This window comes from Henckelia pumila, chromosome 1, assembly GCF_033568475.1.
Source record: "Henckelia pumila isolate YLH828 chromosome 1, ASM3356847v2, whole genome shotgun sequence".
NCBI classification, from domain to species: Eukaryota; Viridiplantae; Streptophyta; class Magnoliopsida; order Lamiales; family Gesneriaceae; genus Henckelia; species Henckelia pumila.
In genome coordinates, this window is record NC_133120.1 from 138,896,692 (window position 1) to 138,911,091 (window position 14,400).

Genomic DNA, 14,400 nt, shown 5'->3' on the forward strand with positions numbered 1-14,400 from the left:
ATAAGGCGCTTAACGGCAACCCGCTTTTAAATTATAATCCTTACAAAGATCCGGCAACCCGTTATAACAGCGATTATCTTACGGTATATTACCGGTCGCACGGAGAACAGAATAATAACGATTTCAACCCTTTCAACTCGCTTGACATCACCCGTCAACAAAACAGGAACAGGCTGGTAACATCAAATTATCTGAACATTAACCCGATCAAAGGCCTGGATATCCGCTCAACTTTTGCCGTTGATTATGCACAGCAAACGTTCTTTACGTTTACCCCTAACAACATCCAGGAGGCTATCCGTAATTACAACGGCGACGCGCGTGCAAAACACGAGCGCTGGAGCGATCTTTACTGGCAGTGGGATAATACGGCTACTTACAACACTACGTTTGCCGGAAAGCATCATTTTACCGGCTTGTTAGGTACAAGTACCAGCAAACGCAGCTCGAATTATACCCTTGCCCAGGGTGATCGTTTTGCCAGCAATGATCTTTCTTATTATGACCTTGGTGGCGCGGCAGCGGTAGAAAAATCGGTACTTGGATCGGATTTCTATGCCTATTCATTGTTTTCGGTAATTGCCAGGGCTAACTATGATTACGACAACAGGTATTATTTAACAGCAACCGCCCGTCGTGATGGTTCATCAAGGTTTGCGGCTGACAAGCGCTGGGGTACATTCCCTTCAGTTTCTGCTGCCTGGGCTGTTACCAATGAAAGCTTTTTTAAAGGTCAGAAGGTTTTTGATCTGTTGAAACTTCGTGTTGGTTACGGTGTGGTTGGTAACCAGGATATTGGTAACTACGCTTACCAAACGCTTTATGGTTCAAGGATTGATAACGGCAGCGCATTGATCGTAAATGACGGCCGAAGAGGCAACCCGAATATCACCTGGGAAAAACAGAAACAAGCCAACGTAGGTTTGGATATGGCGTTCTTTAAATCGCGCTTAAACGTAACCGCCGACGCGTTTTACATCAACAACGACAACTTGCTGCTTAACCGTTCTTTAGCCACCACAACCGGCTATACGCAGGAGTGGGAAAATATCGGCCGTATCAACAACAAGGGTGTAGAGTTATCCATTAACGGTCAAATTGTTCAAAGTAAAGACTGGAACTGGAACCTGGGTGGCAATATATCCTTCACCAGGAACAAGGTTGAAAAACTGTATGGCGGCGCTACAGAGATCTATAACCTGAACGAGAACGTTATCCAGCGTGAAGGAAATATCTTCCTTGGTCAATCGCTGCACACCATTTATACCTATGTTTCGGGTGGTATTGCGCAAGAATCAAACCGTGCCGAATGGCAGGGGCTTAATTACAACGGAAAAACAGTTGGCCTTGGCGACCTGTTTGCCAAAGACGTATCTGGCCCGAACGGTGTAAAAGATGGTGTTGTTGACCAGTATGACCGTCAGGTTGTAGGTAAATCAGATCCTAAATTCTTTGGTGGTTTCTCAACAGATTTTTCATACAAGAATTTTGCTTTAAACGCGGTATTTGTTTACTCGGTAGGAGCAAAAAAGGTGAGCAGCTACTATGAAGGTTTGATCAACAGTTATGGCGAAAGCATGGCTTCAACAGACCTGCTTAACCGCTGGACGCCTCAGAACACGAACACTAATATCCCGAAAGTGATTGCTAATACCAGCTATAACAGGTATAACCCGTCGGATTTGGATTACAGTATTCAGAACGCATCATACCTGCGCCTTTCAACCTTGACCTTATCTTATAATTTTTCGGACAAGCTGTTAAGTCAGTGGAAGGTAAACCGTCTGCGTGTTTATGCAACCGGTTCAAACCTGTTCCTGGTAACCAAGTACAAAGGCATAGATCCGGAAACCGGAGATTATGGCTATCCGCCGGTTAGAAGCTTTGTTTTAGGCGTCAACTTTGGATTTTAAACCTGAATGATTATGAAAAAGATATTATTTACCATATGCCTTGCAGGCGCGTTATTAGGTACTGTTTCCTGCAAAAAATTCCTGACCGAGGATAGCCTGACCAAACTGGATGAGTCGAAGGTTTATTCCGACGTCAATTTGATCGAAACCAGCCTGAAAGGGGTGTACTCTAACTTTAAGAACTTCCGTACCGATGAACAGGGCCTGATCACGATGATGGGTACCGACGAAACCCAGCAGGGCGCTTTTCAAATGAAAAGCGATCCGCAAAAGGGAGGCCTCGACAGGTATGACCTTAACCTGAATTCTTTATTACCTCATTTGGCCAACCAATGGAATATCCGCTGGCCCGTGGTTAATGAATCGGCCAAGATCATCAACGGTTTGGAGAAACTGAATGCAAAAGCCGGTACCCGCGAGGGCAACTTGTTGGGTGAAGCCTATTTTGTCCGCGGTTTTGTTGACTTTGAACTGGCGATGTACTGGGGTGAGATCCCGATCCGCGATATCAGCAGAGAATCTACATTGGGTTTTAAACGTCAGCCGCTTAAAGATGTGTGGACATTTATCGTCAATGACTTCACCAAAGCCTCTCAATTGTGCCCGCAAACCAACACGGCCGGAAGGGCTACTATTGGTGCTGCTTTTGCCATGCTTGGAAAGGCATATATGTCGGCCCCGGAAAGTACAGGTTTAAGGAATTTTGACAGCGCAAGGCTGGCCTTTGAGCAGATGATGGGCAAATATTCGCTGGTGGCTTACAAGGATTTGTGGGACTATACCAAAAGTAATACAGCTGAGTCGATATTCGAGTTTCAGTTTAGTCCGGTTTATCCTAACAACAATAAACTGCAGTTCCAGATTGGCTCACGTGCAGTACAGGCTGCCTTTGGCGATGGCTGTTACTATTCGGGCTATGATAAGATTGTGCCAACCGTTCATGCTTATGAAACTGTTGCCAACGGCGGTATTTGGGAAGATGGTGATTTGCGCAAGGACGAAAGCATCCGTTATGATTTCACTTATTATGGAACCACGCCTACTTTAGACCCAATCCTTTGGGAAGACCTCGGAACAAATTATGATGAGCTGAAACCTCACGTGAAAAAATATGAGGATTTCCGCACGGATAAACATTCTGACCAGAAGATCAACAATGAGTGGAACTCAGGAAAAAATATCCCTGTGCTGCGCCTCGGCGATATCAAACTTTGCTACGCGGAATGTTTGAACGAACTTGGAAAAACCAATGATGCCGTTAATGTGGTGAACGAAGTACGTACCCGCGCCTGGGGCGGAACCTTGCCTGCAGATAAACGGTGGACAGCCCTATCGCAGGATGCTTTCAGGACAGCGATCATGGATGAGCGCATTCGCGAGCTATTTGCAGAAAACTGGCGTCGTATAGATCTTATCCGCACAGGTAAGTTTATCGAATACGTAAAGACACGTAATAAGTGGGCAAAAGAATCCGGCTCATTACAAGCCTTTCAAATGCTTTACCCAATCCCTGACGTAGAGATGAAGCTCAACGATCAGATCACCCCGGAGGATCAGAATCCTGGTTATAAATAGGCATAAAAAAATCCCGGCGCGATAGCGCCGGGATTTTTTTATGATAGTGTATTTGTTGGAATGCTGTTTTGTTCAATACAAACGATAGCCCAGAATAAGTATTGAATAGTGTCGCCTTTTGCTGTCAGGCTATTGTAGGAAAGAAAAACGACTATCTAAATCAGGCGTACGGCTATATAAATTTAATTTTTGCTTTAAAGGATAAAGTAGGTAAGTAGTTAAAATAAACAAACCTAAAATACGAAGCCACTCGAAAGAATGGCTCTGTTGCCCTAACTGGAAAAGAACTGAACTTTTCTTGGCTGATTTGTATAGAGTACGTTTTGATGCTTTTGACTGCTTAATTTGAACCTATTCTAAGTATTTAGATAAATACTAATTACTTCGTTAAACTCTTTTAAGACATTGTTAAGCCTGAATAATATCAGTATACATTGCTCTCGCGTCAATACCTTAAAATTGTGCGCAAAGTCATTTCGTATAAACTTAAATATTGTTCTTAACTCACTTCTATAACATTTTATCGCTGCCGAATTGAAATTTCCATTCTTTCTAATCAATTGCTCAATATGATATTCTAATAATTTCTGACCATATAGACTAGGTACATTATGGAATTCTTTTATAGCAGATTCTAAATACAAAGACGCTTCTCTAATTGCGGTGTCAAACCGTCCCATATTAACTAATGGATTGATTAATTCAAATAATTCGTCAATGTAACAGATTTCAGTTGAGAGTTTTATCAGTTCTTCAATTCCTTTATCTGTTAAGCTTAAATATTTAGTTACTACAGCCCAATTTTTAAATTCTAATTCTTCTTCTTCTTGATTGCCGACTGGCTTATTATATTTGATTTCTTCAAACTTGCCATTATTCCCTTTAATAAGGAGAATTATATTGCCTTCCTGATCTTCTTTTAGGTTAGAGCCCAGGTTTTTCTTAAAATTTTCAAACTTAAATAAATCAAATTCATAGTTGCTTTTTTTATTTACTCCGCTTACAAAACCTCTTTCTTCAAGTTCAATTAAATCCTCGTGCCATATTGCAGCATGATAATATTTATCATCAAAAGGATCAGTTAAGCTTTGGCTGTTTTTGTTAATAAATAAGATACATTTATCAATATTATCAATTTCGTATAATTGGGTTTCATGGGGGAAGTTCCCTAATGTTAGCAAGGCGTTTCGCCAACCCATTTCTGGCGGATATACTGGCCAATCAGCGTGAATGGCAATAATGTTACCGTATCCTAAAAGCCCTGGAAAATTATCTAACATTGGGTATACAAATTAATCGGAGTACAAGTATAGCACAAACTTTAAAAAGAAATCGAATTACACTAATTGCATCTCTATTCTATTTTCTAGACCGTTAGGACAAGTGGTTCACGATTTCTTTTGTCAAAATCGGACTGTTTAAAGTTTGATTGTAATAATCTGGATAATACGTTTTTATGAATATAAAAAAGGAAACAACCCCGAAGTGTTGTTTCCTTAAGTAGCGGGGGGAGGATCGAACTGCCGACTTTTGGGCTTATGAAGTCAACCTGATATGGAGCAGACGGGCTTATTTAAGCCAAGGTCATTTTCTGGAAAATTTTGACTTTTTCAAATGGTTTTACCTATTTTTAAGTAGCAATAGCAACCTAAACTTATGACCAAGAAAAAAGTGATTATTAGTTACGATCCCAGCGAAGATATTCTCTACAAGAACCTGTTGAGCGCATGGAGTGCAAAAGACCAGTTTGAATTTAAATTCGGCCAGCGGTCGCCAAATGTCCCAATCAACAGTTTAGATGCCATAAAGATCAAGCAGGCGCTCACAACAATGTTAAAGTCATCCGAATATCTACCGGTCATCATTGGTGAAAAATCGCATAAACGTGCCTGGATGCAATGGGAAAGTGAGCGGGCTAAAACGCATGATATCCGGCTAAGGCTGGTGGCGGGAGAAATTTCCGATGCCAATATCACATCAGTCGACTTACTATGCAGCGGCACGGCATTCGCCGCAGCATTTCAGCAAGATAAGATTATCTCCGCACTCAATGTGGTGCATGTTTGTTATTAAAGCAGCCGTATCATGTTTAGGTATTTACAAGGAAGTGATTTTTTTATTTCTTATAGTCGTTTCGACGGCCGTGGATTTACAGTTGCGTTGGCAAACGCGCTTCAACAACGGGATGTCAGCTGTTTTATTGACATGCTGGATACCCAACCGGGCACAACAACACCTGTAACGGTATTAAGAAATCTCAAGCAGTCAAGCGTTCTGGTCGTTGTCACCACACTTTCCGCTCAGAAATCCAAAAATGTCGCACAAGAGGTCAAATTATTTTTAGACACTAAGCGGCCGATTATACTAATTGGGCCGCCAATTGACGATTCAGGAGTTTGCGTCTGGGCTCCGCTTGTCACAGGGATGCCGGTGAATGTGATTCCAGCGGAACAATTGACCCGGGCCGAAATTGATGAATCCATTGTCGATCTTGTCATTAACACCTTAGCCTATCGCCGGCAACGCAAGCGGATTCGACGTGCGGTTGCTGGGGCCGTTTTCTTTCTATTTCTCTTATTTATTGTCGGAGCAGCAGTTATCATCTTTTTTCAAAACAGGATTGCACAGGAAACTAAACAACTTGAGCAAACTTCAGCGGAATTAAACACGAATCGAGGTATTCTAGAGAAAACTAACAAAGATTTGGCATCGAATAGAATTAAATTATCGGAGATAAATATTGAACTAGAAAATGCAAAAAAGAACATAGCAGAGGCAGATAAGGATGGGGCTTTTTTATATGATAAAACTGACAGTTTAGTTCATTTCATTGGCAACCTGATCGGGGATGAAGAAATCTTTCTTCAGGCTTTCGAAAGGGAATTAGCAATCGGGGCAACACCGAAAATATATTTTGATGAGGAAGGACTTGCCGTCGCCAATATGAATTCGGTACCTTCCGTAGTCATTTTTGACCGTAACAGCAGCGTTTTAAGAACAATATACTATCGGGTACTCGATCAATTAAGTTCAAAGATCAAATCAGAAAACGCTTTTTATGAGATTCGGAGTTACGCTTCAAAGCTAGGTTTGAAGGAAGAAAAACGCAAACAGCGAAAACTCAAATGGGGAGAAAATGACTTTTATTTTCCAATCGCCACGTCAGCATATAGCACAGCACTATCGAAAGAGCGAGCTAATTCAGTAAAAACATACTTTGTTAATGCAGGTGTACCAGCTGCTAAATTAAAGATAAAGTTCATGGGATTATCCCGCATGAATGCAAGTCTTAATTTATTTAGCTATGACTGGATAGAAGTTGTGAAGGTTTCCGATCAAAAGTAATCCTTAGGAAGCCATTACTTTGGCTCAAAAATACTTGTCGGTTCGGTATCTAATGAATTTACAGCAGAAAGAATTTCATAATCTTATATAGATATTGGCAATTGCAGGGTCCGTCTTATTGCAGCTATAGCAGTTAATATTTGTGAGACTTGTTATTTGTAATTAATTGTGTTACATCTGCCCAAGATCCAAGTAATGATGACCGGCTATTTCCTAAATGAGCGTAGGGCTTTTGGGGTTCTGGGTTGAGTTTATGTGCTTGATTATCAATTTTTTGGTAATTTGCGTTTGTGGTTTAGATAATTATTAACACTTTTTCGGCATCTTCAAAAAAACAAAAGCAGCTACATTTTCACGTAGCTGCTTCATCTTCAAGTAGCGGGGAGCAGGATCGAACTGCCGACCTTAGGGTTATGAATCCTACGCTCTAACCATCTGAGCTACCCCGCCGTTTTTATGTATCTAACTCTTTTTGTGGTTAGTAAAAAGAGTGGCTTTGCTTTAAAACAAGTGGCCGTCCCTAAAAAGGTTTGCAAATATAGCAGAAATTCGTTTTCTTTAGAAAAAATGTTAAACATTTTAATTTTGTTCCTCTTTTTTAAGTGTAAACCGAATGTCCGAAAAGAAAAAATTTACCATTGAGTACGAGATAAAGTCATCTCCGCGTATCCTGTTCAGCTTCTTAAGCGAGCCTAACGGCTTGTCTCAGTGGTTTGCCGACGAGGTTATATATTCGTGACCATGTTTATACTTTCACATGGGATGATGAATCGCAAAAAGCCAAACTTTGCTCTGTTAAGGAAAACAAATCTGTACGTTTTAAATGGATTGATGATGATGCGCAGTATTATTTTTGAAATGGAAATACTGCAGGATGAGCTTACAAATGATGTAGCGCTCGCCATTACCGATTTTGCCGCCGAAGATGCCATTGCGGAAAGAAAGCTGATCTGGGATAACTCTATCGATTACCTTATAAGTGTATTAGGCGCCTGATAAAAACTTTATTTTAGCTAATTTTGTACGCTTAACTATGTTTTGCACGTTAATGGGTTTAACTGTGCGGCTGACTGGTTTTGCCCCTGTTAATTGCAAATAGCACTAATGAAGAAAATCCACCTTTTACTCCTTAAATCGTTTATAAGGCCTTTTTTGGTTACACTTTTCATAGTGATGTTTGTGCTGCTGATGTTGTTTTTGTTTAAATACATTGACGACCTCATAGGCAAGGGTTTTGCCTGGTATACCATACTGGAGCTCATGATGTATAATTCGGCCACCAACGTTCAGATGGCGCTGCCCTTATCCATCCTGCTCTCAACTATCATGACCTACGGCTCGCTTGGCGAAAATTATGAGCTGGTAGCTATCAAGGCTGCCGGTATTTCGTTAAAGCGTGCCATGTACCCCATGATCACTGTGGTTACCATACTCAGTATTGCCGCGTTCCTGTTTTCGGATTACATGCTGCCGGTAGCGAACCTGAAATACTTTTCGCTGCTGTATGATGCCCGGAAACAAAAGTCGGCCGATTTACTGCCGGAGGGAGTATTCAGCAACAGTTTCCCTGGCTATACCATTCGTGTTAAGCGTAAAGATCCTGATGGGCAGCGTTTGTACGATATCATGATCTATCAAAAAAGCCCGAACGGGGAAAATAACAATATCGTGATGCTGGCCCGCGAGGGCTCCATGTTCCGTACTATGGGCGATAAATACCTGGTATTACGGTTGAAGGATGGGGTAAGGTACGAAGAATCGGCTCCGGAAAATGCTACCTATAATACCCGGCAGCGCCTGATGCGACAGCGTTTTAAAGAAACAGAAACCAAATTTGATCTTTCTACTTTTAAGATTACCCGGACAAATGAGAGCGAGTTTAAGCAGGCATCACAAATGATGAACGTTAAACAGCTGACACATTACCTGGATTCGTCGCAGCATTCTGTTGATAGTAATGTGATGGTGAATTATAAGCTGGTGACACCATATATCAAATACTATTCAATACCAGCCCAATCAAAGGTTATTAAAAAGTATAAGGAGTTTGACCCTAAAAAGGATGTTTTTCAGGGCCTTACTTTATCTGAGCAGCAGATGAGCCTCAGCAGTGCCGCGTCTGAGATAAGGTCAATTAAAGATGTGATCAAAAACCGGAGCGACAGGTATAAAGGCGATTCTGAAAACATCCGCAGGTATTTTGTGGAGTACCAGAAAAAGTATAACCTTTCGGTAGCGTGTTTGGTGCTCTTCTTAATTGGCGCGCCGTTGGGTTCTATTATCCGGAAGGGTGGCCTGGGCTTGCCGGTAGTAGTTTCGGTTGTGTTTTTCCTCATCTACTATATTATTACCACCATTGGCGAAAAGTCAGTTAAGGGTGGTGATATCAACAAGTACCTGGGTATGTGGATCTCCATTATCACGCTGTTGCCTATAGGGTTGTTCCTGTCATATAAAGCGGCTACTGATTCAGCCTTATTTGATATGGACATTTATAAACGTTTTGTAAACCGTGTTATAGCAAAATTTAAGCCTAAGGCAACCCACCGCAGTCATTAACGGTATTATTAATAAACGCCATATTATAGAAGCAATATCATTTTACACAACGCCGACCCAAGTCTTGGTAATATGCGTTAAATTTGATTTAGATTAAACAAGCGTTTAAACGCACCCCAATAAGCAAGTATATAATGTTAAACACCATACAAGAAGCGATCGAGGAGATCAAAGCCGGTAAAACAATTATCGTAGTTGATGACGAAGATCGTGAAAACGAAGGCGACTTTTTAACGGCCGCCCGTAATGCCACCCCCGAAACAATTAATTTCATGGTTCGCCACGGTCGCGGCCTGGTTTGCGCTCCTATTACAGCACAGCGGGCACGTGAGCTCGACCTGATGCCGATGGTGAGCCATAATACCACATCGCACGAAACTAACTTTACGGTTTCGGTAGATTTGCTTGGTCATGGTTGTACTACCGGGATCTCTGCAAGCGACAGGTCAAAAACCACCCTTGCGCTTATTGATCCGGCTACCAAGCCCGAAGACCTGGGTCGCCCGGGGCATATTTTTTCCGCTGATAGCAAAAGATGGCGGTGTATTGCGCCGTACAGGGCATACCGAAGCAGCTGTTGACCTGGCCGTTTTAGCGGGTTTTGAACCAGCAGGCGTTATCTGCGAAATTATGAAGGAAGACGGCGAAATGGCCCGCCTGCCCGATCTGTTGGAGATAGCTAAAGAATTTAATCTCAAAATAGTATCCATTAAAGACCTTATCGCTTATCGTTTAGAACATGAATCGATGGTAAGGAGGGAAGTGGCTGTTAAAATGCCAACCGAATGGGGCGATTTTGATATGATAGCCTATACCCAGGTTGACACCGGCGAAAATCACCTTGCCTTGGTAAAAGGAACCTGGGAGCCTGGGGAGCCAATTTTGGTACGCGTGCATAGCTCATGCATGACGGGCGATATTTTTGGCTCATGCCGTTGCGATTGTGGTCCGCAGTTGCATAAAGCTATGGAGATGATCAGCAAAGAAGGTAAGGGCGCCATAGTATATATGAACCAGGAAGGCCGCGGAATTGGTCTTATCAATAAACTAAGGGCCTATCATTTGCAGGAAAACGGTTATGATACTGTTGATGCAAACCTGAAGCTCGGCTTTAAAATGGATCAGCGCGATTATGGTATCGGCGCACAGATCCTGCGTAGCCTGGGTATTACCAAAATGCGTTTGATGAGCAACAACCCTAAAAAACGTGCCGGCCTTATCGGCTACGGTTTGGAAGTGGTTGAAAACGTACCAATCGAGATTGCATCAAACCCACATAATGAAGCTTACCTGCGCACTAAACGCGACAGGATGGATCACGCTATTATGCGCGATCATTAATTTTGAAGCTTAAAGCTCAAGGCTAAAACAGATAATAGAACAAAGGCTTAAAGCATTCCGCTTTAAGCCTTTTGGTTTTAAGCATTTTCTGGAAAGCTGTTTAAAACGATTTAACAAAATCGATATCCCAACGTCATTGCGGGGCACGAAGCAATCGCACAGAGGCAGGTAACGACTATTGTTATAATGAACTTACATCGTCGCGCTCCTGGCCGCGCGAAGCCAGGTACTTTTGTCGCCACAAAAGTACCCAAAAAGGCTTGCAGCAGAAAGGCTTCTTTGCGCACATCCAACCATAAGTCCACCGCACGGCCTTTGCCCTGCAAAACGAACAGAACCACGGGCTGCAATTATTTGGCCCTTGCGCGCTTGCCCCGCTTCTGCAAAAACTTGCTATGCCCCTGCAGCCGCACATTCCGCGCATTGTTCTGCCCGTTTTCACCCGAAGCTGATCTGCTGCGAAAACATCCGGTTTTAATTATGTCATGGGTAGGAACGAAGCAATCCCCTGCTTTTTAACTTTACTGGTCATCATCCTCATCGGGCTTTGTGGCCGGTGTTGTTGTAGTAGAATTAGGTATGGGAGCTGGATTAACCGGCGCGGTTTTACGGCGGCCCTGCCTGAATATGTTCCTGATAAACTCACCAAGGTGTCAAAGTCACGTTGGTAAACCAAACCAAAACCGTTTACATACTGCGGTGCCAGTACGTCGGTAAGGCTGCTTAGTGTTACGTTATTTAAAGCCCTGTATGAATATCTTGCCGTTAAATTGCCATCGCGGCGTATTTTGTATAGGGCCTCAAAGTCTTTGGTAAGACTGTTAAACCGTTGATTAAAGAGGTTGTTGTTATTGTTATTAAAAATATCGTTTGATCCATTATTGCTAAACAAGCTGCCGTTAAACGATAGGCGGCTATCAAAGAAACGCAGCGAAGCGCTGGCCTCATTAAATGAACGGATATTTAAATCGAAGTTTTTGATGTTTGATTGCGATATCAGGCTGTTTAATTTATTAAATGCAAACTCGCTCACGGCCTCGCCCGCGGTGCCCAGCACCTGGTTGGTTAAGTTATTACTGTTTGATGTAAAGTTACGGCGTACAATAATACTGATAGCCTGCTGACTTCTGTTATTGGCATCAGCAAGATAGGTTGACAGATCGTCCTTAACCGATGGATCGGTAGGGAAGTTAAAGTCAAAATCAATATTTGGTTGTAACAGCGATTTGGTTAAAATAAGTTCGGCCTGCACCAAAGTTTGCTGTCCGGAGGTTGGTGTTTGCAGGCCCGCTGCTGTGTAAAGTGGCGCTTTGCTGGTACGCACCTCATACAGGGCCTTAAGGTTGATCTCCGCGTTTGACGGGTTACCTGTCCACCTGATGGTACCGCCCTGGCTTACGGTAAAGTTTTTACTGATAAAGTTTTTGGCGGTAAACTCAAATTTACCCGACGATATCAGGAAGTCACCATACATCTCAAAATCGCCAAGACTGTTAATATTCAGCTTTAAATTTCGGGCAACACCGCTACCCTCCAACTGGCCGTAATCTGTAGCAATTTTTACGATAGTTTTTTCGTCGGCGCTTAAATCAAAGTTTAGGGTAACACCATTAAACGCGCGTGTTTTAGGTACAACTTTGGCAGTATCGCTGTGGCTTACAAATTTAATAAAGTCGTAATCGCTGGCGGTTGATGAGGTGTTAAGCGGGATATTGAAAATGGTACCGGCGTTGGTGCTGGCTGTGATATCAATTTTCATGTTATCAACCGGGCCGTTAAAGCTGAACGTGCCGGTACCATAGGCTGTACCAAAATAAAGGTGGTTATCTTTAAATGTGGTGTTCAGGGCCATCAGGTTATCAGCCTTGAGGGTTACATTAATATCCGGGTTATTCAGGTTGTTGAGGTTCACGGTACCATTGGCGGTTCCGGTACCTTTATGAATATCCTTAAGCACCATATCCTTGAGGGTGATAACACTGTTATTAACATCAAGTTTGTTATTAACGGTATAGGCTGTTTTCAAATAATTAACAGTAAGGCCGGTATTAACAAGGGTAACGGTACCATTAAGCTGAGGATTTGACGGTTTACCCGTAAGCTTCAGATCAGTTGAAACGTGGCCTTTCACATCCGAAACCAGATCTTTGATAAATGGTTCAAATATGATGGCTTCGGTTTGGTTCATCTTGATATCAAAATCAAGGTTATCATCGGTTTCTTTACCAAACGAATAGGTACCGCCAATATTCATGGTTTCCAGCCCCCGGTTTATAATATTCATATTAACATCGGCCTGTTTACGGTCGTTGCCGAGTGCTGCAACCAGTTTTACATCACCCACCAGTGTTTTGTTCATGGTAAGTGAATCGACAGTTTAAGTGCGAATCTAACCCCGGCGATTTAAGTACCGAGCTCATGTTGATATCCCGTTAAGATATCCCTTTAAGTTTACTCCGGAGGTACGTGTTAATTGGTTAAACGTACGCATGTTAAACTTCTGGAACTTAAGTTTTAACTGATCGGCCGGGTTATCGGAAATAAAACCATCGATAAATACTTTTTGTGCACCGTTTGAAAGCTCGAAGCCCGACACCTGGGTTTTACCGTCAAGTAAGCGGATGCGTACCTGCTCCTGGATCTTCCATTTCTCTTTTTCCAGTATCACATCCGATGGAAGCAGTTTCAGCTTGGCCGTAGTATCCCGTCCAAATTCAACCAAACCGTAAAGGTCAAGCTGATTAACAGCATTTTTATCGGAGAGCTTAACGTTAAAGTTAAGGCTGTCGTTTTTCAGGAAGTTGGTAATGTTGATATCCTTAATGAAAAGACTATCGGTAAGGTCAACCCGCCTCAGGGATAAGTTGAGGCCAAGCATACTTTCGGTTGTGTTTTCGTCGATAATGAAATCATGGAAAACCGTTTTGCCGTATTTGAGCGTTTTGATATATCCCGATAAGGTAGCCGTTTTCTTTTCCGAATTAAACTGCCCAACAAAAGTTCCCTGGTCCGGAATTTTCAGATCAGGCAGGAATATCGCCGTAAGTGGATCGAGGTTTTTGAGGTTAAGATTAAAATCAAATTCCTCCGGCTTAGGCGGTACTATAGTAGTTTTGATAGACGGGATATACTTTTTAACGATGGTTTTAAAGTATGACGGCAGGGTAGCCAAATCATATTTTCCTTTAATACTGCCATCGGCAAAGTCAGATTTTAGTGCGATAGTACGGTTGTTACCAAAACCTTCGGCAGACAGGTATAAGGAATCAACCACATAGTTATTCCGCGGATCAACAACTCTTGCAGGCGAAAACAGGATATTGCCCTGCAGGTTGGCCAGGTCATCACCTTTAAACTGGGTTTTAAGCAGTGTGGTTATGGTTAAAGTATCTTTAGTAAAGCCAAGTTTGTTCAGGTTGGCATCTTTGATATCGGCAGTAAGATCATAAGTAGGCAAGGCGGGCTTAAGATCAACTTTGCCTTTCAGGTCAAGCTTTACATTCCTGTCGTTAATGGTAATGTGGGCGTTGGCCAGTTTATTGATAAAAGTACCTTTAAGGGTAAGCTTGTTATAGGTGTAGCCAGAATAGGTAACCGAAGCTATCCTCGCATCAACTTTTTCGGTAAGACTTTTAAGCTGATCGCCGCTGCCTTCAATGGTTGATGA

The 14,400-nt window shown here is 42.4% G+C and overlaps 2 protein-coding genes and 1 non-coding gene across 3 annotated transcripts; 2 read left to right on the forward strand and 1 right to left on the reverse strand.

Moving 5' to 3' along the window:
• The first annotated feature begins 1,925 nt into the window (after window positions 1–1,925).
• On the forward strand, window positions 1,926–3,488 carry LOC140874087 (uncharacterized). The gene has a single exon (XM_073277363.1). It carries the CDS (start codon window positions 1,926–1,928, stop codon window positions 3,486–3,488), a length of 1,563 nt encoding a protein of 520 aa, XP_073133464.1.
• A 3,721-nt stretch (window positions 3,489–7,209) lies between these two features.
• Window positions 7,210–7,283, reverse strand: TRNAM-CAU (transfer RNA methionine (anticodon CAU)). The gene has a single exon. It is a non-coding gene; the product is annotated as a tRNA-Met (tRNA).
• A 2,243-nt stretch (window positions 7,284–9,526) lies between these two features.
• On the forward strand, window positions 9,527–10,733 carry LOC140874088 (uncharacterized). Its single transcript, XM_073277364.1, has 2 exons — window positions 9,527–9,742; window positions 9,792–10,733. The coding sequence occupies exons 1-2, from the start codon at window positions 9,527–9,529 to the stop codon at window positions 10,731–10,733; spliced, it is 1,158 nt and encodes a 385-aa protein (XP_073133465.1).
• The last annotated feature ends 3,667 nt before the right edge of the window (window positions 10,734–14,400 follow it).

What these genes read in the sequence shown, in the direction of transcription:
- LOC140874087 (XM_073277363.1), top strand. Translation starts at nt 1,926, where the DNA reads ATGAAAAAGATATTATTTACCATATGCCTTGCAGGCGCGTTATTAGGT.
- LOC140874088 (XM_073277364.1), top strand. Translation starts at nt 9,527, where the DNA reads ATGTTAAACACCATACAAGAAGCGATCGAGGAGATCAAAGCCGGTAAA. An exon ending in AGCTCGACCTGATGCCGATG is followed by an intron (nt 9,743 to 9,791) that starts GTGAGCCATAAT and finishes CGGTTTCGGTAG; the next exon opens with ATTTGCTTGGTCATGGTTGT.